General features: G+C 43.6%; 1 protein-coding gene across 3 annotated transcripts in view; it reads right to left on the reverse strand.

Annotated features, from left to right (window-relative positions):
• The window catches only part of LOC135909722 (gastrula zinc finger protein XlCGF57.1-like), a 50,431-nt gene that overhangs the window by 21,007 nt on the left and 2,570 nt on the right, over positions 1–26,854 (reverse strand). For all 3 annotated transcript variants that reach the window (XM_065441776.2, XM_065441775.2, XM_070523320.1), the window contains exons 2-3: positions 25,348–25,453; positions 15,487–15,693 (exon numbers count right to left, since the gene is read on the reverse strand). In XM_065441776.2, the coding sequence (XP_065297848.1) occupies positions 15,487–15,679 (193 nt within the window). In that variant the 5' untranslated portion in view covers positions 15,680–15,693; positions 25,348–25,453. The remainder of the gene's footprint in view (positions 1–15,486; positions 15,694–25,347; positions 25,454–26,854) is intronic.

Consider the following 26,854-nt stretch of genomic DNA (forward strand, 5'->3'; position numbering starts at 1 on the left):
GAAGCGCCGCTGTTCCCATTTGCGGCGGCACCCTCAGAACGGCGGTGCTTGCGGGGAGCATCGGTAGTTCATGGAAGAGCAGACAGCGCTTGCGGGTTTCTCTTTTCTGTTAAAAGGCTAGACGCGTTCCACTTGACTGCCGGCTACGTGCTACTTCTATGCTTCCCCAGTAGTCATGAGTGCTCCAGGCCCACTAATCGTTCGGGACTCGTTCACAGCAGCGTTCAAGAGGGCTGCCGTCCTTTACGCCGAAGAAACAAATCGCTGCGCAGCGGGCCGCAATTTCGATGTTTCTAAACGGGTGGTGCGAGAGTGGCGACTGCAGCGAAGCGAAATTTTCACCTGTGACGGCAAGTGAGAAATTTCCCACGTGCCGATGTCTGGACGCTTTCCGGAGCTGTATGCTAAGCTCGCGGCGTACGTCGCTGAAATGCGTGATCGGTCCCTGCCAGTGAAGTGCGACGTGGTCATGAAACAAGCCCGGACCTTCGCCTTAATTTTAAGGTTCTGCTCCGCCGTGAGTACAACGAGTGGCTGGCGGCAGAAGACTGCGAAATTACGCTAACCGGACCTGTCAAAAGAGCCTCCCTGACGGCTGCGTGTGGTTAGGTGCATTTGGCGTGGGCTGCTGTTCTGCAAGATGTTTGCCAAATTTGAAATTTCGCTGGACCACGACGCGCTGTGGGACCGCAGCAACGATGACGATGGCAGCACTAGTGAAGACGAGTAGTCCAGTGACCATGTCAGCTACTAATAAATTTTCGTTATCGAATGCGCCCTCGGGTATGCACTCTTATTTTTTTTTTTCGGTCACGCGATATGGGGGGGTCGACTTACATTCGAGTCGACTTACAATCGTGTAAATACGGTATATATTTTTGTACAGAGTCTTAGGCAGCCTCGATTCTTGTCATTCATATGTTGTATTCATGCTTGTGGTTACGAACAGTGCTTCGCCGGTGGTGTTCGTTCTCCTCGCTGCAGTGGCAATGGTGGGAGGAGCAAGAGCGGTAGCAATTTTGTCATTTGTATTTCCGATGCTCGCAGGATAGGCTCCAAATCTGCGGCACTGTGTACACAATGTAGCGCGAGTGAGCAGGTGTATACGAATCGTCGACCAACCTGGGTTGTATCATTCGGCTAGTCACCAGCACCTGTTCTCTGCGCGTTGCATGGCAACTGATTTGGCCTCACTAACTGTTAAATAATGTGGGCTGTCAAGCAATTGGCACCTTATGCTGGCTCTCTGTTCTAACTGTGATCTTAGGGTTTGAGTTGGTGATCACCTTCTCTTTGTTCAGGATGAACTGACACTATATCCTCACCTCGGTCTTGAGCTTCAGGGGTACGCACGGTGTCAGCGGTCTGGCATTTGTGCTGACATTCGGCTGCTTACCAGTGTACAGAGTGGATGCACTGCATGCTGTGCTTGAAGGAATGGCGGCAGTAGGTAGTGATTCAATGCCGGCTCGGTAATAAAGAGCACAAATAACCTGTCTGACAGCACAACAGATTTTTTTCATGGTAATCAAGCACCTTGGTGAACTCTGCTGTCTTTTCGTCATCGTTGGTCATGAGCTCTTCAATTTTGGTGTCAATTTCAGTAATGCAACGGTCCTAGTCATCGAGTTCAATTAGGAGTATTTGCAAAATGGTAGGCATCGTTTTGGTTTCTTGCAAGGCTTCGGCTGTGGCAGCGATGACATGGGTAGCGGTGCTTCGAATTATGTCAAACTGCTGCCGCAGTCGGTCCATGGTCAGTTGTGCAGACAGCAGTCTCTTTCCCGGGTTTCACGGCACCATAATGAAGAAACAAAGCAACTGCACGTCTGTCGGTTATGGTTTGTCGGTGCGACTGCTTTAATGGAACCCCGTTTCCCCTGGCTCGTGTGCGTGGTTATGTCGCACTTCTCCTTCAGTTCAGAAGAAGGGCTGAGATGGACATGAGTGCTCAAGATGGAATTACTAGGAACGGCTATAAAATAAGAAAAAAATATCACCCCTCTTGAGAAACAAGCATAGCAGTGTGTGCTACTATCTGTCTTTTGTTTTCCGTCACATAAAAATAACACACTATGAATGTACTATGAATCATAAAGGCTAAGAACATTTGTATTTCTTTCGTTTTGAAGCGTTTTTGTGTAAATTCCTTTCAGGGAGAGCTTAATACATTTACTAACATTCGTTGCATGGTCCAAAGGTCAATCTTGTGTTAATCCATGTTAGTACTGCGTTAATCGTTTGTTAATGTTACTAGGAAATTTCAAGGCTTCGGGCTACCTGACAGCAAGAACTCCGCATTCCGCTGTTTCCCTCTTCAAACATAACGCTTCACATTTACACTACATAAAATACATAAAACCCAAAAGCATGGGAACCTACGTAGATTGACCCGTGTAGCCAATAAGGAAGTGCTTCACTGTCAGCAGCAAAATGTGGCAATCGTCAGCATCCCTACCCGCATACAACAGCAAAGCAGCTGAGAAGCAATTAAATGAAGTGTGGCGTGTATCCTCCAGCAAGAATACATAGCCAATACTGTGGTTGTTCTCTACATGAGCAACAAGAATGTCCGGGATGTCACGTGAGGGACTTTAATTTCAAATGGAAATGATGCTTCGACATTCTGTGTCAAAAGAAATGTCAATTCAATACCGCAGAACAGCACTCTGATTCATCAATGCAGCAAGCACAAAGTTTGTTCGACTTCTTGTAAATCACAGGAAGTCATCATCAGAGTAGCCATCACTTATGTCCATAAAGTGCTTCCACGCGTTCCAAAGTGATTGCAGAAGCCAGACAATGTCTTCAACTGACAATGCAACACGTACATTCAGCTCATAGGCATATTCCAGGAAACTCTCGAGTGGGAAGACAAGTCTAAAGTCTAGTCTGTCTAGGCTCTGCCATTATATCAGCCTGTTGCTTCATGAGAGTCTGAAAGCACTTTTAACGTACTAACCATAGTACTATATGAAGTGCAGAAGGGCAGCGGATTGGGCGAGTTGGTGTTGCTTCTGCAGTTCATTTCTTGTACATGGGCTTCTTTTATGTGTCAAAATATTGATCTGTCAAATCCGGCTGCACTCTCGTCCATCATCGCCGTGTGCATCTGCCGAGCTCGCACCGCGTCGTGGCACTGCCGGTATGATACCTGCCCTTTGGAATTACAAGCGCTTTGTGGCTAGCTACGTCCGTCTACGGGACACAACAGAAGAATATGCAAAATTCTCAAGAGTGAGTGGTGGCGCCAGGTGAGGCTGTTCAAAGACTTGCTTCGAACTAGATGCCGAGGTCAGCGTATGTTTCGTGAGTGGTGTGTGATCATTGACCACCTCACGGAATTCCTTTGGAACACGGTCCGAGCATCCCTTCCGAAAGGCATAAGAAGTATCCCTGCAGAAGGAAAGCTGCTGGTCCTTGGAGACGTCGTTTTGGATTCAAAGTATGAAAAGACCCTGCGCCTTGGACCCAAGTTCTGCCTCGACCCGGGTCTGAGAACTGTTGAAAAGTTGGCCTTCGCCCATAATGTGTCATCCAAGGCTCAGCCCGAGGACAGAACTAGGTGTGTATCGGAGTGTGCTGACGCTGTGGCTAGTAGTAGCAGCGCTAAAGTGCGCAGCAATAGGTTTCGGTTGCTGGTGGATTACTTGGTTGATAACCATTTGCGCGTCGTACAATCTGACAAAGAAGGTTACTTTGTTGTACTTTCTGAGGATCAGTTTTCAAACAAGGCGCTTGAGGCAATAGGCAAACATTTTAAAGTGACTAATAAGGAACCGGTAAGGATTAAGAAGGAAGCCGTTTCGTTATTGAAAGGCATGGGGCTTATAAGTTTTGCAAACAAAGTTAAAGAATCGGAGCGCTCTTTGCTTGAAATTTTCTTCTCGGCAAAAACGCATAAGCCCAGCATTCCTTTTCGAGCAATAGTCTCTGAACGTCAAACTTGGCAATTGGTGGTATCATCTTACCTCAATAAGCATTTGTCAGCACTTTCCGTGACTGACCCGTTTGTTGTGCCTAACTCGGAAGCAGTTGTAAAGTTTCTCTTGAAGGACAACCTGGCTTCGTGCTTTGGTTTTAGCATAGACGTGGTTCAGCGCCGTGTTTGTGTCCTCCTCATTCTGGTCCCGTCGTTTATGCGCTGTTTGAATTTTTACTATATGAAGGCTGTAAGACCAAAAAGACGAATCAGCTCTTTTCCCATCAATCTTTTCCCATCAAGCATTTGCCTTAGAATGCAAATGCTTACCATAAAAGCTATCAGCTCCTCCTTGCCATTACAACGCTTGAAAATACTTGGTGCGATTTGTAACATGCTTATCACACTCAAATACTATTTGCTATAGCACTAGCGTCCATTTTGTTAAGGTATTTTTTAATGCAAAGCTAAACAAGCATTTACTGTAGTTACTCTCGTTAAACCCCTTTTGTATATCAAAACAGAACATTTTTTTCTACTGCTTCTTTCTCATATAGTTAAGTTCTCAATAGATATTTTGATCGGGGCAAAATGCACAAATGCTGTCTCTCGTGCATTGGGGCTATGTTAAAGATCCCCTGGTGGCCAAAATTATTCTCAAGTCGTCCCCCACTACGATGTGCCTCATAATCAAATCGTGGCTCTGGCACATAAAACTCCAGAATACAATTCAATAGAAAAGATGCCTGGCTGTTTTGCACAGAAAGTATTTTGTCAACTAACATCTGAATATGTGTAAGTACAAAGTTTTTTTTTTTAAACGCAGTTCAAACACATCGTTTAGGGTATAGCACATGGACCTGAGCATTGCTTCTTTGTAGCACACTTCAGTAAGCACACTCAGTGTGACTCGGCCTTCTTAGGCATACTTGAGTTTTATAATGCCACTTGATGGAAAGCGGAAGTAGTGGCCATGCAGACTAAGATTAGCCCATTTGTTTTGATTCATGTGCCAGTCAATTTAGGTGCCATACAAATTATTGCAGCAAACAAGAATAAGAATGCTGAGTGCCGTTCAATTCATCCAAATCGGCCGTCAATCCTCAAAGCCAGTCAACTTAATTAAAGTGCCAGTAATTTGTCTAAATGCGATATACTTCAAAAGCAACCGAAATTCAATGCAATCAAATTTCTGAAAAGAAGCCGAGGAGAAGGTTTTAGTAGGCAACTTTATGAATTTTTAAGCCTTTTTTCCCATGAGCAGCACAAGAGGCATCAATTGACTGGAATAAATAAATCTAAACAAAAAAGTTAACCTAGCAGAAGCAGCACTTCATCAATCGGCTTGCAGCAGATTGATGGGAAAAGAGCTAATTTGTCTTTTTGGTCTTACAGCCTTCATATAGTACTATGGTTAGTACATTAAAAGTGCTTTCAGACTCTTATGAAGGAATTGATGATCCACGCTGCAACAGCTATGCCTTAGCACACAAATGCTTACCATAAAAGCTATCAGATGATCTGCGAGAGACCAACCTTTATAATATCAACTCTCTGTTAGCTCTTTGTTAGAAGACTATCCACTTTCTTTTGCATGCACCGCTGAGCAGGTTTCACGTATCATGGCACTTTAGGGCAGCTTGCATAAAGGTGTAGTTGTGCCTGGCATAGGCAGCGCACTCTACTCGCAAAATGTGCAGCATTAACTCTTTCGCGGCCTCTACCAACAGTGCACGGTCATACTGTTTCTTGGGAGATGCCCGGTGGTGTCGTGAAAAGATCATTCCAACATCTCACTAGAAAAGCCTTAACACCAGCCTTGAACTTCGAATAAGCTTCTTCAATTGGACTGAAGAATGGGCTGTACAGCAACAGCCGCTTTACTGAGTGCTCAGTAGTGCCGAGGACAACTTCCTCAGCACAGCAGTGGGCCTCAGCACCAGGTTCTCTATGATGAACCATCTTGGACACATTGTCGAGAAATTCGCTGAATACAGTCCAGTGGATCTTTTCCACTAAAGTCCAATGCAGAAGGCCATTTGCAGACAGGCAAGCCAAAACATTTATACTTGTGCCCTTCGTGCTAGTTGCAAGATGAATAGCTGGGGCAGCTCGTCTTGCTATGCCAAAACTTCTTGCACACCCACATTGAAGCTCGCTGAGTCAATGTAGTATCGCTTGACTGTGGTCCCCTTGTTTTGAAGCCATTGAGCAAACTTGCGGTGCTTTTCTTTGAAATCAGGATGGTTACGGTGAACCTGCCTCTGAGTTACTAACTGAACCGTATAACCATAGCCACCAATTTGCTTATTTTGGTACCGAGAAACTTCACTATGAAGCACATCCTAATTTGCATAAGCCTAATGGATGGATTCTTTTGTATAATTCCATGCAGCGTCTCCGCCACATCTCGGCCAAACTTTTTTGATGAACCACCATGTTTCTTGGCTGTTTTTCAATCTGCCACAGCAATAGAGCGCATCGTCTTTATATTTATTCCCAGTGTTTGGGCCAGCTGCTTCAACCCACCACCACGTTGGCATGCATTGATGATGCAGAAATGATCCACAGCAGAAAAGCGAGCTTACTTGGTCATCTCTTGATCAGGCATCTTTCTCGGTCGCCCAGATGCTCACAAGTTGCCTTCCTCCATAGCACCAATTTTCACAATATTCACTTTATATAAAAGTTCCAGTACGTCACTCGCAACAATCACACAACACCCAATGCTGGTCATCTGCCTGTCATGCAACAGTGTCCCAACAGTGTCATGCAACATTGTCCCTGACCCACGCAACAGCATGTCATCTGTTTCAGTTGGAATGGTTAAAAAAAAAATTAAATTATGGGGTTTTGCATGCCAAAACCACTTTCTGATTATGAGGCACGCCGCAGTGGAGGACTCCGGAGATTTCGACCACCTGGGGTTCTTTAACGTGCACATAAATCTAAGTACACGGGTGTTTTTGCATTTCGCCCCCATCGAAATGCGACCGCCGTGGCCGGAATTCGATTCCGCGACCTCGTGCTCAGCAGCCGAACACCATAGCCACTGAGCAATCACGGCGGGTAGTTGCAGTGGTATTCCATCCTCTTGAAAGCCAGTTCAAGTATTTATCTTTTGTACAAAACCGCCGACATAATTTCAAGATGGAATCTTTTACCATCTTTCTTTTATGCAATATATAGAAGTGTCTGAATTACGATGTCCAGACGATTACAACAACAGCCAACAGAAGAGTGCAACTTCCTCGATAATCTGCTCGCACCTTGCAAGAAGAAATTCCTTGTGCTATCTTGCACCTTTGGCACAATTTCTGCAAACAAATATCAGCTATACTTCGCTTCTCCTTCTTATGTTCGGGGATCCAGCTTAATGCTTTAACCCACATTATGAGATTGAAGAATAAAAATAACCTTGAACTTTTGCTGTACGACATAAAAGCGCTCTGACGGTCAGAAGCCTAGTGTATCAATCAGCCTGGCTTCTTGTGAGCCCAAAGTATAGAAGGAGTTCCTACTTTTACCTAGTACATAGTCAGCAGCATGGTAAAGAATGGAAGCAGAGCTGTAATACGTAAAACAGAAAATTCATTGCGCCTATTCGAAGTAGTTCTAGCATCTCCTAGTTATCATAATTGAATCAGTTTAAAAGAGTTTTCATTTGACATCCATGAAGCTATAACGCATAAAGTGCAAGAACACCGAATGGAGCTTATCAGTAGTGACCATTAATGACTCTGCGATATAAATTAGGAATGTTGACTGATTCAAACTCATTAATTGACACTTTCATTTGAGCCATCGACAATTTTCACGAATGATGGCTGTGACTGCCACAGTACACAAAGTGATTTGTCATCACTAGTGACTCAATCTTAGCATCTCCTAGTTATTATATTATAGTTATTGAATCGCCGTCTGAATGACACTTCATTTGGTATCTATGATGCTATTCTGCATGAAAGTAGAACATCACAGTGAGTGCATCACTAGTGATTGCTGATGACTTGCCATTATCAGTTAGCAGTGGTAACAAAAATGTGCTTACTTTATTACAACTGAATTGATACCAATGACTGCATTCACGAGCGAAAGCTGCCTCTCTGACAGTAAAATAAGTGAATAATGTTCACTGGTGACTTAAACACACGCGTATACAGTAAGTATAATTGAGTCACTCATTTTATCCCACTTCATTTGATATAGATCATGTTATGGTGAGCAAACTAGCAAGAGCACTGAACTGCACATTGCATTTCACTTGTGCTCACTAGTGACTTGAGCTTATCAGTTAGGTGTATATGCAATGAATTCTTATATCATGAGACTTTTAGCGACGTCAATGACGACGTGTTTGATTGGAGGCTATGGATATCGCAGCAAAATAGTGAATCACTGACCAAAATCTACCAGTGCCCAGATATTATGACTGAATCACTCTTTATTGTTCTGTTTGATAGCCATGACCAAAGTATGCGTATCAATAACTCTCTTTAATGATCTCATGCTGGCATTTCCTCTCAATTAATTATGAGAATTGTCATCTACTGTGTCGCTCTCATGACAAAGAAGAAAAAAAAACTCCAAAAGCTGTCATTGGTCACGTGACAGAAAAGCTACTGGTCTCTCACCTGGCCCTTTTATTTTAAAGGTATCAAACCCAAATATTTTTACAAAGTTTTAGTTCCCTTCAAATCTGAAGGCTCTTGTATTATGTTATACTTGGATTAAATTCACTTGCAATTGGATTATTTTGGCTATGTTTGGCAATGGTGCTTGTATTGAATTGGCACTCTGATTAAATTGACTGGTGCTTGGATTAAATTGAGCTGGAAAGCCTGTAGAATACGTATTTGCCACTTGGGATAAGAATTGTACATCACAGACCCTTGCACTTAAGAGATTCAAAATCGAGCACTTGGCTTTATTCTATTTAACTATTTCTGATATTCTAGTGTAACATGCATGAAAAAAAAAACTGAACCTTCCAGATTTCACAGTGCCGTTAATGTGCTTGCCTTTTCCTATTACAAAAAGTTTATCACTCCAACCTTGTAGTGAAGAAACAACAGATCATATCATCTTTCTATGTTTCATTGAGATTTGACTAGCATAAAAATTGGCGTGCGAGCCACCAAATGAACAGGTGCCATATTCCTTTCTTGCCCCGGTGAAAAAAAAAGAAAAGAAAGAAAAGCGAAACTACAAAAATAGTTCCTCTTATGGGCACTGGATGGTGCTAGCTGTCCAGAAGTGCTCCGAGCGCGGCAGGATTTTAAGTTTGAACCAATGGCAATGTGTTATCGAGAGGCATAAGCATGGACAGAAAAGTGTTAAATAGGGGTTAACAAAAGCATTTTAGGATCCAAAAGGTCCTTGCACGCAAATCAAATTTAAGAGTACAGTGTGCGGTGCATCACACTTTTTGCAGGGCTAAGCAAAGTGGTACTTTCCCATGCTAATTAATCAAAGTGGAAGCCATATCATCTATGCTATTACATATATGGCACTTGGCACATAACAGGAAACCTTTCTCTCGATAGAGTTGACAAAGTCCATGTTGACTATCTTGTAACACTAGCATCTGGCGTGACGTTAGTTACAAGGGTACAAAAGTTCGAGCGTACAAAGTCCTGGTCTATGAAAATCAGTGGCAAGGCAAGCTGCAATGCAATTTGTGCAGCAAAATTCTTGCACAAGGCTCCCTTTGATTGGATCAAGCCAGCCAATCAAAAGACAAAGCACTATCCTATCCTATCAAAACAAGGACATAGAGTTCTTTATTACTGTATTAAAAAAATATCTTGAAAATGTGAAATTTCAAGAAGTCAACCATTTTATTGTACATCCCTTCACGATTTCCCCATTTTTTTTTTTCCGGACGATATGAATTTTTGCACCATCCCGAGGGGTTCATATAGAGATTCTACTATAAATATTTTCACTGCTGAAATGTATTGCAGCTTCATTACATTTTATATTTGTATTCGTTTACAATCGTTTACTAAGTTGAGATTGCCTCCGAAAAGTCAGGCATTCCGAAAAAACAAATTCACACAAGAAAATTTCACTGTGTTTACCGAGTGGCTTAAAGACCCGTAAATATGTTTCAGCGAGGTGCTACGTTGTCATACCTATAGATCAGCTTGCACATCAACGAAGCTGACATTCTCACTGTAAACAGCTGAAAGCACCTTGCAGGTTTGTGTTAGCAGAGAGTTGGCAGCACAGACACTAGCTCCTCATTGCCGAAGCCCGATTCATCTAACAGCACCAGACGAACTATTTTGTAATGGATAACTTAAGCACAGAAATATATCTCGTCAACATTGGTGAAGTGCTCCAGCATCATTTCTGTACGCAAATGAACGATGAGGTCAGCAGATGAATGGGCCTAATCAGGTTGTAAAGAGTTGCAATCAATGCATGATGACAGTATTTCATGTTGGATCGTGAAACCCATGTGGCTCTGGATTGTGTTCTCGGCCACGGGCTCCATGCATCTGAAAGCATACTGACTGCTGAGATCAAGTCAACATTGTAGCTCTTGCCATTGTCCATGCATAGTACTATGCAACTAGGCATGCGTGGCCGACACAGCTGCTTGAAGTCCGGACAATCCCTTGGTCCATCGGCTGTAGGAGTGATGTGGTGTTTGGCAGCTGGAATTCCACTCGCATATTTTTGACGTCTTTAACATGGCCATGAGCAATGCAGTTAACCATTATCATTAGAACTTTGGGTCCTTGCCACTCCAACACCCTTCCAACTTCTGAGTGCATTCTTTGAAAGGAAGTTGTTTATCCACACCTTCTTGTTGGCTTCGTACAGCACTTGAACATCCGCTCTCCACAAGCATCTCGGATTTTTCTATTTACTTATAAGCATTGAAAGCTTTTCAGTTCCCAGGATGTTGCAACCCACGAGGATGGTCAGCGGTTCCTTGCAGTGCTTGCCACCATGGCAAGGGTCCCCAGTGAACGCAAGAGTTTGTTATAAAACAGCTTGTAAACTTATAATAGGGCCCGGTTTTGTCGCAGTTACCGTATTTACTTGAATCTAATGTGCACTTTCTTCCAATAAAATGGGTCCGAAAATTGCGCACACATTAGAATAGAGTAAGACCCTAAACCTGCATTACCATATTGCCATCAGCATTACAAGGTGGCCACCTCATATGCCCTTCAAGCCTAGCTGCCGTAGCTCCCTTCAGGGCTGTAGTACATGTGCTTGGCTTAGCCCACCACCCGTCTTGCCATTTTCTGCGTTTGCTCTATCAGCATGGAAGTGCAGACTGCGAAGACACGCCAAGTTCAACACGATGCCTCAATTAATAGGGAAGCGATCCTGTATGCGAAGACGAATGTAAATCGGGCCGCATCAAGGGCGCTTGGAGTTACGAAAACTTGCATGAAGGACAGGCGCAAACAGGAGAGGCGTTATACTCTGGTGGCGGCAGCGTATGGCATGGTCACGCAGCCCCTATCTTGAAAGTGATATGCGATGAAGGCAGAGCTTACGCATCTAGGCGCCCCATGCCGTGTTCTCGCCACTTAGTTCGTGTTAAAACGAGAGGTCACACAGAGGTGAACTCGCTTGCTCCTGCGACTGCAATTCCTCACTCCAGCGTTTTGATAAAGAGTTTCCACAGTCATTGTGTGAGACGTGTTCATATTTGCTTGTGCTCACGTGTCATCATGCTTGTTAATTTAGTTAGTAAGTGAATGTTAAAAAGTTCAAACGGCCGATAAAACTGCTGTCCTTATTTTATATATAGCTGTCTAATAATTTGCTACCACGACCTATGTGTTGCCTTTTGAGCGAAGCTGTGACAATTTTTTTTTTATCATAACTTCAGCGCATTGCGAGTAAACCTTTGTTTTTCCAAGTGAGAGAAAGTTGTATTTCTATGTGAAACAATGAGGTGTGCGGTACTGTCAAGAATTTCTTTTAGTTAGGTCATGGCAAATGGGTGCACATTACAATCGAGGGCGGTTTTTTTCCCCCTTTCTTTTTTAAGTCATGAAACATGGCTGCGTGCCATGTTCGAGGGCATGTTAGAATTGAGTAAATACAGTAAATGTGTCTTCTAAGACCAAGTGCTGGAACAATGACTGTAGCCTACTACAAGGATAACTTTCAATAGCCGACTCGTCCACCAGCAGCACTTTCACCACACATCTTCTGAAAGCCCAAGTTCTTTCTCATCTTAAAGGACCCCTCACCAGGCCACATAGCAAATTTCAGTTATACGCTGGAAGTTGTTACTTGCCCTCTAGGGAGCATTCTGGCAGAATAATTTTTCAAATTGGTTCATTAATAACTGAAGCAGAAACATTTCAGTGGTGCAAACCCATGATTTCAGGAGGCATGAGCCATTGCCAAGAGACACTCTCTCCACTTGCCCCTTCTAGCCTCCGCAAGCGAAATTCCTTCCCTGCGTTCTCCCATACAGGAGCTCGAGGATCACGTGATGCATACTTCACAGACCCCGCCTTCGTTTTTTTTCCTCTCTTTTTCGTTGCACGCCACACTTCCGCTGAAGGCATCGTGCGAGCTGTTGCGTTTGTCTCCTTTCAAGCAGCACATAATTTATTGCGCTGTGCACGAGAACACCTGACTAGAGGTATAAGTCAGTGCTAAGCAAACACTAAGGCAGGCACAAGTGGCTCAGAAGTTTGGACACTGGAACACAGGAGAAAATTACATACTTTCGTTCTCTGCACGTGCAACTGCACGACGTGGGAACAAGCAGACGAAACGGAAGTACATCTCTCTTGCTGCTGCGTGAAGTAAATGCAGACATTCGGTTTGTGCGTTTTATTATTTCTCTAAACTATCATTCGTCTACTGAAGAAATAGATTACACAAATGTCAGATATTGTCTTGAATAATTCTCGAAGTCACATGTCACTAGGAGCGACGTCACAGCAGTGCAATGTACATGGGCGCACCTGTGCGATATATATCGGCTCTCCGGCTGGGAGCACGGCACCCACGAGAAAAGGGCAAACAGCGTTCGATTTGAAATTTAGTTCTTTCCGTGGTGCATAGTATTGTAATACCTAGCAGCCACGATCGTTAATGCGCAGTGTATGCATGGCACTTGTCAGGTCAAAATGGCCACACCTGGTGAGAGGCCCTTTCACATTTCGGACCCAGCCATCACTCAGTTGAAAACCCTTAAGGTACATCTGAAGCGCCGCAGTTTCTGCCTTTTAATTTAAAGCATCACCAGACACCGGCACATGCAAAGCGATCATAGCTTTCAGTCGCATCACAATAGCTTAAAGTTCTGGGTGGGCACCTTGGCTGACATTCTTCTGTCAAGATCCAGAAGATTTCTCGGCAGCTTCCAAAATCTTCACCTGGTTGTTTATGTAGTCTGATGTCTGCTTTGAGATTTCTAATTCTTTTCTGACGGCCCATTGTGACAGGTCACTTTACACTTTCCTGATAATGGTGGCCTTCTTTTGCACTGTCAATCTGCTACAATTTCCTCACTTCGAAGCCTTCGTCGACTTGGAGACAGGCGACGAAGGCGGTGTCGGTACCACTGGTAACAGGTGGCAGTGAAACTACAGCAGAAGATTGGTTGCCGAAACTGCTAAGCCTAGCACCGCGGTATGTAGCTGAAGAAAACCACAATGCACACGAGAGGCGGTACAAACAGTACCGCTGACCATATGCGACTGACGTGTGCTGACCACAATGACAGCACAAAGGCTCATGGGAGAGTGCAGCAAGCGGTGCCTGCTATTGAGACTGTACTGGAAATGGAAGCTCTGAATTGGCAGGCGAGATGTGTGCAATGCTGGTGTGAGACTGCAGAAAAACAAAATGACGGCGATGTTGTTTTCCTTTGCTGTACCTTCTGACTTACGATTGTGAGAAAAATTTTTTTTTAATCGAACGGGAACTGTTCGAAACATGAAACATTTTGGTCATGGTTATACATAAATACATGAAGCATGTGATTGTACAATGGCAGAGCCAAAATATTAGGGCAGGCCCTTAAAATCAGGTGTCCAAAAATATTGGTCGGTGATTGTACCATTATTATGCGGTGAAAAAGAACATATTCAAATTCCACCTTGTACCAGTAAACATTTTGTAAACCATTTTGCTAATCTTATATATGCTGCAACCACACGCGCCTGAATTACCAAGGAGAAGTTGAGCCTCGATGAGGTGTCACAAAATAACTAACACAACTTTCCTGTGTTTGCCATGTAGTATACTGTGAAACAAAATAAAGTTTGCTTGTTTCATGTTGATAAACTGGAGAAAGCATAATCTTTTCATTACTGTGGCAAACACGCCAATTTTGCAAACTTTGTCCAAACAACATCTTAATACTGCTAGGGGTGCAAAAATAACATGTCATGGCTTCACTTTATAACTGCACTTGAAAACAATGTGACAAGATGGGTGGAAGCACAAAGCAAGATTGTAGCAGTGCACTACTTGGTTTCTATGAATAGAAAGTAAAACAGAGCAACTCTCGATTTTCACAATAGGTTTTGTTGTGTAATCGCTACCCTGTTGACAGTGAACTTGAAGACATTCTGGCAGAATTCTTTTGAGAGTGCCGTGCACGAGCACTCCGGATAACAGCAGATTCAATTCAATGCAAAAGCAACTGAAGTGCTCACTAGTGTCTCATTTCTCCAAGGGAAAAGGCTTCACTTTTCGCACTAGCAAAGGTGGGTGAGCTTGTAGCACAATGTAAAAAGAGTGCTGAGGAAGAATACCTATCCGCTAGGACAAACTGGTGGTACAGAAGAAGTCTCATTGACCACTGCACCCTGCAGACATGACACAAGAAACCTGAAGCTGCTATCAAAGGGAGAGGACCGAAACAAGTGTATGGACAGCAGTCATCTCAAGACACCTACAGATGTACTTAAGTGATTGCTGGCACGCGCACCTCAGATGCCCATTGCATGCTGTTCATTGCCTGACGACAACATTGCGCATGCGTAGTCCTGCTTAGTCATCATCGATGATACGCCGTGGGATGTCATGACTCAAAGCTGTCCCTGGACAAGAATCCTGACAGTTCCCATGTGGTTTCCGCCTCCCTCAATTAATGAGCATATTGATAAAATGAAGCATGTTTTGTAGTTGACTGCATTAAAGAATTTTGTTTCAATTTTATTCACCCTAAACACAGCGGTCAACAGCCGTGCCACATTGATCTATATTCACGTTCTTACACTAATACACCGATCTAGACATAAATAAGAGATTTACTGGATGTAACATTATCGTAGAGGTATGTAAGGGCTGTAAGGGAAGGTATGTAAGAGAAGAGGCATGTAAGGACAAGAGAGCTCTGGATAAAGCTCTGCCATCTAAGGTGCTTCATGTGCTCAGTAGAGCATTACTTTTGCATTTTGTTTCAATCTGTATGCAGACAAGAATCATAGACCTTCTAATTTGTTCTCAGCAGGAACGTCATACATACTTTAGCAAGGCGTACCAAGCGAGGCAGACTTAACCATTTACAATACTCACACATGTAAGCAAATTTAAGAGAAGTGCTGGTCACTGCCCACCTGAGGTGTAGCTTAACTGATCCACAGCCTCCGTAGTCTGCACGCTCCTAGACTCGCTCCCTGCTTTCAACGAGCACCCGACAGACTTGTCAGCCAGAGGCAAGCTGCACTGCGTGGCAACCTCGACCTGACCGGCAGCCTTGGAAGGGCTGTAGCATGCCTTTTTGGCTGCGATGCTTTCAGCTAGGCTCATCGCATTTGTGAAGCCTGCAGAAAATAATTTGGGCGATTGCGGTCTTGCTACAGCATCAAAAACACAACGCAAATACAAGAAAATAAATAAAGTGACACTTTACAACACATAGCCAAGGGACACAAAATAAGCCCTTCGGTTCGGTATTCCTGAAGGACTACAAAGGACAATCCACATTGAATACTCAAAAGCAGGGCAACCTCTTTTTTGTGGAAGGCTTACCACAGTAGAACGTATCTCAGACACTTCATCTGATACATTGTAAAGCTATTGGTGTAGTACAACTAATGAAAAGTGATTGTGGCATCCTGAGGTAACCACCATCAGCCTATTTAATGTAGACTATAGGATCTCCAATCACCGCATGTCTCATGCCAGCTGATACCATCCTGTGCTTGCAAGTTTTCTATTTTCTCACACTACGTGTCTGCTGTCTACAATTGCATGTCAGTTTGACTGGTACCGATTCCGTTACCCAGATAGGCCGTCGGTTACCTGCCCTACACATTACATTGCTTGCCCAAAGTTATTTTCTAGCGTGTTCCAGCACGCGATTCACTTGTGTCTGCCTCAGTGTTCGTATAGCACTGACCAATGCCTCTTCTAAATAAACTGGCACGTAGCTTGCTTCGCCATTACGGGTATGCCGCCATGCATTGCGAGTGGGCACCGCGTGGTAGCACTCGCGACTGTACCGCCGAAGCTGGAGCGATGCTGTCGGCAACATTGTGTGGGCGCAATTGTGCATCTAGCTACACGTTGAGCAGGCAGTTGTTTGCATGCTCATGAAATGCACTGGAGGCGCAATGTAAAGTGGGCGCCTGCTTCATCCCAAAATTTTTTTTGAAGCAATTAGAAGTATTCTAATGTGAAAGAAATGACACACTTTCATTTTTGCATGTTGTTAGGACATGACAGTAGGTTTATGGTTTCCGTTGATGTAATTTGTTCCTAGCTTTATTTATAAGCATTATCACCGTTATAAGCGTTATCACCGTAGGGTCTAGGCGACACAATAGTAGCAGCAGCATGTGAAATCAACCCTTCTGTGCTCGCAGTGGTGGCTTTGTGGCTATAGTATCGCTCAAGGTCGCAGGTTCAATCCCGGCTGCAGCAGCCGCATTTCAATGGGAGTAAAATGCAAAGACACTTGTGCATTTAGATATAAGTGCATTCTAAAGGGATACTGAAACGATTTTGATTATTTTTTAGAAATGCAATAGGTCGTTAGAGTTGACCCTTCTGATCATTAAGTGACAAAAGGCATGTAATTTATTATAAGGTTTTAAAAATGTACATCGCTACTGATCACAGAACACCAGTCAGGCCCTCAGTATTCAGCCACCCCTTACCAAATGACGTGAGGTGACTATATGATGCTAGTAGGGCGAGCTATCCGACAGGCTGCTCAGGGCGCGTCATTGATAATTTTTCGAACTTCATGGTGAACAAATGTTGTTTGTAATAGTTGAAATGTTAATTTGTTTCCATTAAGAAGCAAGCAGCTGAAAGAGAATGTACAAGAGCCAACTTATTACTACATTCATGCACTTCCAGCCTACAGTAAATGTCTGCTTGTGTTAGAACATGCTCCGTTACCATGCGAGCTGCGCGGTTGGTGCTGGTCTCGATCTGCCTTTTCACAAGCAATATGGTTCGCCCTTGCGTTGTGGGCTCCAAATGTAGCAATTGGCAACATGTCAAGCTGCGATACTGTGTCCCTCTGTAGAGCAAACATGCGAGCGGAGCGGCTACAACGCTGGTTTATAGTATCCGATCGACACCAGCAGCTGCGTGTTTGCGGCCATCACTTCATGCTGAAAGGTTACTATATACCACAACAGTGTTCCGTGTGACGTATTCAGGTAAGCGCAAATGCATTCGAACTAGGCTTGGACATTTTACGGTATGAGTGGAGGGGCCAATGTGAATGGCCTGCACGGTGCCGCCACTTGGTGGGACAGCGCTCAAGCACAGTACTATAGCAGTAACCAAGTGTTTTGTATTTTGCTGCTGGCATAAATTTTTGGTAGGAACATAATCGCAAATGTTTTTCTAAATGTTTAAAATTTTTTTACACTTGGTTGCAGCAATATTAGCTCTTTGTTTGGCTGGTTAAGCTCTGCGCCAAGAGGTGGCTGGACCATGCAGACCGACAAGGACGCTCACTATGTCTACGCTGAAGCTCCTTCATCACAGCAACAGAAATATGGGGAGGAGCTTTATTTTACGCCTACAACCATCTGTCAAAGTTCCCAGCTCGCCTGTGGGTACCAGGATGCCGGACACACTCAGCGCTGCTACAGAATGCTCACAACGCACACTGTTTCAATAGCTCGCCCTTATGATCAACTGCGGAGAGGTTGCAGAAACTTCACGCACTGGCTCCAAGACAACCAGAAGTAGACGACATGACATCCCATCATGACGCAGAGCCAGTGAAAGTGGAGCTTAACCCAAATTACTCTGTGAATGAGTTCATGAGAAAACGAATGGCTATGGAGGAGAGTAACTTATAATTTTCTGTAGCTCTCTTGATATGAGACGCTACACACATATTGTGGTGCGACTGTTCTACTGCAGCTGTACCCTAGGCATCCACAAAACTTGTTCGAACCATTTCAAAAAAGAAAATTTAACTACATGTTTTTACGTACCAAAACTACAATCTGATTACGAGGCACGCCGTAGTGGGGGACTTCGGAAATTTAGAACACCTGCAGTTCTTTAATGTGCACCTAAATCTAGGAACATGGGTGCTTTCACATTTCGATCCCATGGAAATGTGAAAACACCCGTGGTCTTATTAGATTTAGGTGCACGTTAAAGAACCCGTCGAAATGCGGCTGCTGTCGCTGGGATTCAATCCAATGACCTCGTGCTTAGCAGCCCAACACCATAGCCTCTGAGCAACCACAGCGGGTCCCATGCTGTTTCGGGACCCTTAAAAGGACAGGGAGTCAAACCTAATCCATAGTCTGCCACTACGGCATGCTTCATAATCTGATTGTATTTTTGACACATACAACCCTATAATTTAATTTATGTTTAACACATCTGCCACGATGTGATATGCGATGCAAGGAATGACAATGCTCAACCTGTTTGTAGGTTATGAACAATGGTGTACAACTCCTCAAGAAATGAGTTGCTGTAGTAACGGAGGTGAGACAAAACTTCATCAAAGATGCGCAACATTAGTAAGAGTGCAGGCCCTAAGCTCTTGTTGGCAAGATTGCTGGCCCCTTGTTCAGCCAATTAGAGCGTGAACTTGAGTGAAGAAAAAATGTGCGGAGACTATACACGGTGATTGTCAATGTAAATGAATAGCCCAAATGAACGAGCGGGTGAATGAGAAAAAGAACAATCGAATAAAAGAACAAAAAGGAGTGAACGAATGTCTTGTTTGCCAAATCTGACCACCAGCCATTACAGACCATCAACTAACAACGAAAACAGTCGAAAAAGCCAAGGAAAGATATTCACTTCAGAATATTTCATTGCAGCCACACGTCCATGCCAGAATGAAATGAAGAGTACACCACACTGTTACACATAAAGCCCAGAGCAAGTGGCAAAGTTGCAATAATATATGACCCTAAGAACCATACGGCCGAAAGTTTCCGACAACAACTCAGACAAACACTGAAACATTTAAGCATTGGTGGGCAGTGGGCACGCTCAGTGGGCACGGCGGACCAACTGCGGGCATGTGGCCTCACAAGCCTTTCCTGTGCTTCATGCAGGTGCTCGTTCTTGGTTTGACCGGCGCGACGTATCACCGAAACAGTTATTCTACCGGATCTTCAAGCTGCCAAAATGTGCCTGTTCCTTCCATGTGTTTTCTTAACACGTCAACAACGATGGAGAGTTATCACGAAACACCTTCCTTCGACGTCACGCCAGCTCTGGTCCCGCGCAATCCAACCATAGCGCCACCTACACATCATGTGACATCAGTGGGCTGCTGTACAAAAGAACGACTGCAGCTGCACAATTTCAGTGGGCACGGCGGACCAACTGCGGGCATGTAGCCTCACAAGCCTTTCCTCTGCTTCATGCAGGTTAGTTACTACTCTGCCTCATTTAAGAGCGATTGCCGCTGTCTTTTGGTCTTGCTGTGCCCCCAGCGTTGTGCTAGTATTGCTTACGAAATGTACTGTATCTGTTTACTTTTGCTGTGCGGTGACGTTGAGACAAATCCAGGCCCCAATATTGAAGAAGTGCTGCAAGAAATACTGGCAGGACAAACTAAGTTACTTGAAGATATGGCGATGCTTAGAACGCAGCAGAATAATATGGAAAAACTTTTTACTGATTGGGGCAATCGTTTCACTGTTTTAGAAAAACGTGTCACTCGTGTTGATGAACTCAAACAAACCGTTAAATCTCTAGAAACCAAGATAGTAGAATTGGAAGATAGGAGTAGACGTTCCAATTTGATACTATTTGGCCTTCGGGAGGAAGCCACTGAAACAGAAACCGAGCTTAACAAAAATTGTGACTGACATTTTTTCCCATATGCTAAACATAAATTGCAGCTCGATTGGAAGAATCCACCGTTTAGGGAAGACTGGTAAACAAAGACCCGTTATTATGTTCTTTCAGGACTTCAATGAAAAACGTGCAATCTTAAAAAACGCCCACAAGCTAAAAGGGACCAGAATTTCTGTACAAAATGATTATTTGCATGAAACCCTCAGAAAACGTAAATTGCTTTGGGACAGCGTGAAGGCTGAAAAAAAAGAGGGCAAAAAAAGTTACTTTGATAGACTCGAAACTGGGGGTCAACAATTAGTACTTTATGTGGAATGATGCCACGAACACCAGGATTAAAATCCACGACTATCGCAGTACTTCAAAAAAGGACTGACTTGCTCCCCCTCAAGAATTCCAAATCTTAAATGTCAATGCACGCAGTGTTATCAACAAGAGTGATCAGCTTGACGCGATAATTCTTGCGTGTAACCCATACATTCTCGTCATCACAGAAACATGGCTGCACGACGAAATAGAAGATACGGATGTCTTTCCCTCTAATTACCGTGCTTTCCGTCGTGATAGACCTACTAGAGCTGGCGGTGTTGCTATTTTGGTGAGACAAGATATTTCGGCAGTTCTCCTACGTCAAGCTGATAATCTTGAAGTGATCTCTTTATAAATTTTATGACATAATGCTTCTGTTTTGATTTTTGCTGTTTACCGCGCTCCCGATTCCGCTCCACAATTTCTCAATGATCTGCGTCATCACATGGCGTCTTTTGTGTGTGTGTGAAAACATTTATTGTAATGAGGTCCGGAGGCTCGGCTTCTTAAGCCAAGGTGGGCCGCTCCCACGTTGGCACTGTAAGGCCAAGCCTTTCAGCGACATCGTGGGCCCTCTGGACGGCCCTTAGTTGGTCTTGAAACAATGGGCTTTGAATCCTTTTCTCCCACTGTGTCCATTCTTCAACGAGGTTGGTCTTTTGTGCACGAAAAAATTTTTCTCATAGGTGATTTCAATCTTCCAGGAGTTGAGTGGATTCACAGAATTCCTAGCGCTGATGTTAATATAAATAATGAGCAGTTGCGTAACATAATCTTGATGCACAACTTGCAGCGAGTGGTTACTGAGCCAACACGAATTAGCACTACTTCTGCCTCAATACTTGACCTTGTGTTTATTGGCCGGATTTTAGATAATTATTCTGTCTCTGTTGAACATGGTATTTCTGATCATGAACTTGTGGTTTTTTCTTGCTACCTTGATCCTCTCAGATCTGCTCATTGTAAAACTATTACTGTAAAAGATTTTTCACGCACCAGGGATGAGAGCATCTTGACTTTCGTCTTAGCTGTTTTGGGAGACATGACACCGTTCAACTTTGGGATGAATTTAAGAATATTTGTACGCACTGTATTGACAACTTTATTCCAAATCAAACCAAGAAAACATATAGAGCTACTCCCTGGATGACGCGTGACATAGTGCACATAAAGAGAAAGGTCAAGCAACTAAGACGACAGGGTATTTCTCTTGACAAGGTAGAACCCTACCAAGCAAAATTAAGTGAGGCTATCAGTGTTGCTAAACTTCGCTTTTACCAATTCACCCTTCCTAACTTTATCAGTACTGCTCCTTCCAAGTTTTGGGGTTATCTTAGTAAAAAAAGTAAATCAGTTGACCATATTATGCATGAGGGCAATCCTGTCGTCGCTAAACGAGATATCACTGTTCACTTTAATGCTTATTTTAACAGTGTCTTTTCGAACTCGCCCGCTTCCCCTCGTGTGAATGGCGTAGCACACAATGATAATTTTAGTTTTAGTTCTTTGCCTGGCATCTTTTCTATGCTTCTGAATATTAAAACAAAATCATCTCCTAGGCCTGATAACCTACCAAACGTGTTTCTTCACAGGTACGCTGAAATGCTATCTCGCTTTCTCATAATTATCTTTCGTGCATCCCTTTCATCGGTGGTGCTTCTTAACGACTGGCTTTCTGTTCCTACTGTTCCGATACTAAAAACAGGCGATCCATCACTAGTGGCAAACTATCATCCCATTTCACTAACCTCATCTTGTTGCAAACTTTTAGAACATATTATTGCTTCTGAAATCAATAAATTTCTCGATGATAGAGCCATTCTATCTCCTATGCTGCATGGTTTTCGAAAGGGCCTCTCCACTGTAACCCAATTAACCACTGTAGTTCACAGTCTCGCTAGCACTATCGACAAACCAGGGCAAACTGACATCATATTCTTGGACTTCAGGAAAGCATTTGATCTTGTACCGCACGCAAAGCTAATAGAAAAACTTGAACATTCCAACATTCCTTCACATCCGGTAAATTGGATTCGCGCTTATATTTCTAACCGTACGCAATTCGTAGTAGTTGACAATTGCTCTTTCAGCACCCTTCCTGTCACTTCTGGTGTTCCCCAGGGTAGTGTTCTTGGACCATTATTATTTGACATATATATTAATGACAATGTAGACACTGTTACTCAACCCGTACAAATAAAACTATTTGCTGATGACTGCCTCCTCTTTAATGAGATCACTTGCCGACAAGATCAAGTTATTCTAAACTCTAACCTTCAAGACATACTAGCTTGGTGTGCGCGCTGGGATATGCAGCTTAACATTGATAAAACAGTATTTATGAAGATCACTAGAAAAATTATTAAATTGTCATTTACTTATAGCCTAGCATCCAAACCTCTTACGGAGGTGAATGAATATAAGTACCTCGGTGTTACAATAGCCAGTAACCTTAGTTGGAACTCGCACATCTCCCATCTTTGCGACTCTGCTTTTAAGAAGCTTTGCTACCTCAGGCATAAATTAAAACACACTCTTTCTGAAACCCGTCTTATCGCCTACACCTCTCTTGTCCGTCCTAAACTCGAGTATGCAGCTATTGTATGGGACCCCTATACTAAAACTAACATCGACGCGCTGGAAATGATACAACATAAAGCAGTAAGGTTCATCTTCTCTAAATATCGCTCAAGTGATTCCCCAACTGAGTTAATGGCTGAACACAATATTCAGTCTTTGCAACTAAGAAAAATTCACAGGCTTAAATTTCTCTTCTTACCGAGTAACAATAAACTATCACTTTCTCCCGAAACTTACATAACACCCCTACTGCCCGCCGAACAAGACATCGCCACGCTGCATCATTCACGCCTTATAATGGTAGAACCAATGTCTTTATGTCTTCCTTTTTCCCTCGAACAGTAACGGAATGGAACAGACTACCCTATAACAAACTTCTCAGCACTGACTCAATAGCATCTATTACTATCTAATATTAGAGCTTGTTCTTACCAAATCTCGTTTCAGTTTGTATCGTCGTGCAATATTTGTTGATTTGCGCGTTGTAGTAATTTTGAATTATGTACTCCTCCTATTTTGCTATTACATTTCCTGTGCTTTAAAATTGTGCTTGTGAAACAGTGTTTCAATTTGTATCTGCTACTCTCTATGCATTATTTAGGTGCTTTACTCATTATGCAATTGTACTTTCTATTACATTTTTTCCAGAGCTTTTTTTTTTTACTCCTTCGTCAATCTATTGTGTTTTCTCTTTATGTATGTACCTTTCCCTCCTGCCTGGGCCTTCTAAGGCCTGCAGTATTCCTAAATAAATAAATAAAAATAAATAAATAAAATACCTGCGGGCCTCCAGAGCTATTTCTGAAGTTGAAAAAATTTATGCGGTTGTTTCGGCCTACTGGCATTTCCTGCATTTGAGACCTAATCTATACTAACAGTTTCGCGACCGTTCACAGGCTTCGCTCATGGCGTAGCAAATGCATTGTACAATCATGGTCAACGATACGTGGCCCATGGCTACGGGCGCAGGAGCAGCTGCGGGGCCACACCGCGGAGATGCTATCTCCATCGGATGCCTGCTTTGAGGGTGCATCGAATGACAACAAACTTCACATTCACACTCGTACAGCCGAGTCCCTTTACTTGATAAATTTCCATCACGGCCCTCAGCTGTTTCACTGCTGATGGTCAGTGCACAGGAGGGCACTTCCATTTTGCTTCATTTGCCGTGCTGCTGTAGTTCTTGGCACGGCAGTGGCAGATGACTTCTGGGGACGACTGGCAGGTTCGGATGGTTTCTGCAATGTGAGCATAGTAGCTCTTTTGCCTTAAACGAGAATAGAACATTAGTCAGGATGGGCACCGACACTAACATAGCGGTGGCTCTTAGCTTGCTGCTGCTATGCACCAATGCCTTGCCATGGCATTTTTCATTGAGAGCCTGCATGTAAGTGCGCCATGGCACACACGGGCGCAAGGCACACATGAACATGAAGCGTGAAACCAAATCATCCGGACACCACCAGGGATACGTTCCGTGTGCTTAGCCGAACGGCCTAACTCGCGCCTGCCAGAGCCGGTGCGTGTATGCAAAAGATGCGAGCTGGCAAGGGGAGGAAAGCAAGCGTGCACTGCTCAATGCTCTTTCTAACCGACCGTCACCTGCGAAACAGCCGAACGCCGCACTTGAAATTTATCAAGCATGTGACTTGGCCGCACGAGAGTGAGGACGAAGATTGGCATCACGCGGTGCACCCTCAAAACAGGTGCCCGATGGAGATAGCAGCGCTGTGGTGTGGCCCCACAGCGACTCCTGTGCCCGGAGCCGGGTATTTTCGACCGCGATTGTACATATAGACAGAGATTTACGGCAATGAGCCAGACATTGAGGATGCAACTGGCAATTGATAGTGCACCCGACACAAAAGATGTTGGAAAGCAACAGTAGTCCCACAGGGAAATTGCCCACAGCTGAGCACCATCAGTCGTAGTTAGCAATACGATTATTTCTTATGATTTATTCTCTCGGAACACCTCGAAACAAATTTCCTGGATTCTTCTACTTTGTCTTCTGTGATGGTATCGGGCATCAAGTGCAACACACTAATATAAGTGTTTTGGCCTAGACAGTTTTATATGGGCATTTCATGCATTGTGGGAACTTCCAACTGATAACTGGCCAGCCTTACTCACCTAAATCTGAAGGCGCCTTGCCACCTGTATATCACAACAGTGATATGATCTCATGCATCACTCAAGCAACCTTTAATTCAATCTTCATTTACTGGAATAGCTCAAGCTTTAGAATCAACTGCATACCTTGAGCAAATGGATATACATACCAGATCCTGGACTAAGGCAACCAGCAGCAATCAGCACTTGCAGCTAATTGTTGTCAACGATGCAGATAGGATAGATCTTGGTGGGCACAACTAACATCAGCACAAACTGTAAAGACAGCAGTAGCACAGTAAAACAAATTGGACAAATGACGGTACACACATCCAGGTATACGGGCCTAGAGCACTTCACTACATAACTGCCACAGAGTGAAATGTATGCTCCTCGTGCAACCGGGAAAAAAGTTCTTTTAGCTGTAAATGTCAGGAGTGTGTAGAGTTTGTCTGGGTAGTTCGTAACCGATATTCTAAAAACAGCACAGACAAATATTAAGGCAGACACACTACCTGTGTAATCTACCATATTAGTGTTATTACAATCGCGATCACGGATGCAAAGTTACGAACATGACATATTGTTACAAGGAGTCTATTTAGAAAACTTAAACGTACTAAAGCACTACTTAAACGTACTAAAGCACTGGATGGGGCGACGCCACCAAACCAAAAGCAAAGTCCTCCTCTTCCCCCACTCCTTTTCTTCTGTGTACAAAAGTGCCATTACAACATGAACAATGAAAGCAGCGGGCATAGGTATAATGAGCTGATTCATGCGCGCGTCCATTTTTATCTTTGAAGGTGCTCCCAAGCGACAGCAGCAGGGAAGCGAGTTTGTTTACCTGCTCACTCACCACATACACAAAGCATGACACAACTCTACAGCTCACACATAAGTGCTGCTAACAAGCTTTAAGTCAAGTAAATGTATTGTCACTATCTGAAAGCAGGGTTACCAAATAGTCCCAACAAAAAATGGCCAAATGATCTCAAAGTGCAGCCCAAAAATAGCCAAACTCTAATTTTTTGCGAGCAAAAAGTACCCAAAAACATAGCCAAAGCGTTTGATGATGTTGTGCAGGTGTCTTTTAGATGGCATAGATGGTGTCCAAATTTCTACGCGTATTTTTCCAGCTCTAAAATTACTTCCGCCTCATGCCACTAATGCAACATTGGCCTCAAGATAAGCGTAAGGAATTCTAGTGAGAGCTGCCACTCAGACACGAGTTTATACAACATGACAACATTTACAACATACAACATTTCTTTTCCAATTTACTCATAACATTATTTACTGAGCCGTGTTCTGAGCTGTGTTCCACTGCCTGGCGTGCACGTGCAAGCCGATCATGAAGGAAACAAAGATTTTGTGCCGCTGCCGAGATAGCCGAGCCAGAGAGCTACTCGAGGCGTACCATATTAAAAAGAAGGGACAACAATGTGTCAGTGACACCTCAGTTTATTTACATACCAGTGAGATTAGGTTTATTGACGAGCGTAGGTAGGTCGCGTTTCGCATATACAAGGTTTTACTTTTCTTTTACCTTCCCCTTTTTTTCGCGCACGCGCAGTGATGTATGTCGGGTGTGTATTTATATGTGTACCTTGTGGAATAAACTTTAGTTGCAAGTCTGCGCCCGTCCTTGTCCCTCGCTGTCTTTGTGGTTCGTTT

This window comes from Dermacentor albipictus, chromosome 8, assembly GCF_038994185.2.
Source record: "Dermacentor albipictus isolate Rhodes 1998 colony chromosome 8, USDA_Dalb.pri_finalv2, whole genome shotgun sequence".
In the NCBI taxonomy this organism is placed as follows: domain Eukaryota; kingdom Metazoa; phylum Arthropoda; class Arachnida; order Ixodida; family Ixodidae; genus Dermacentor; species Dermacentor albipictus.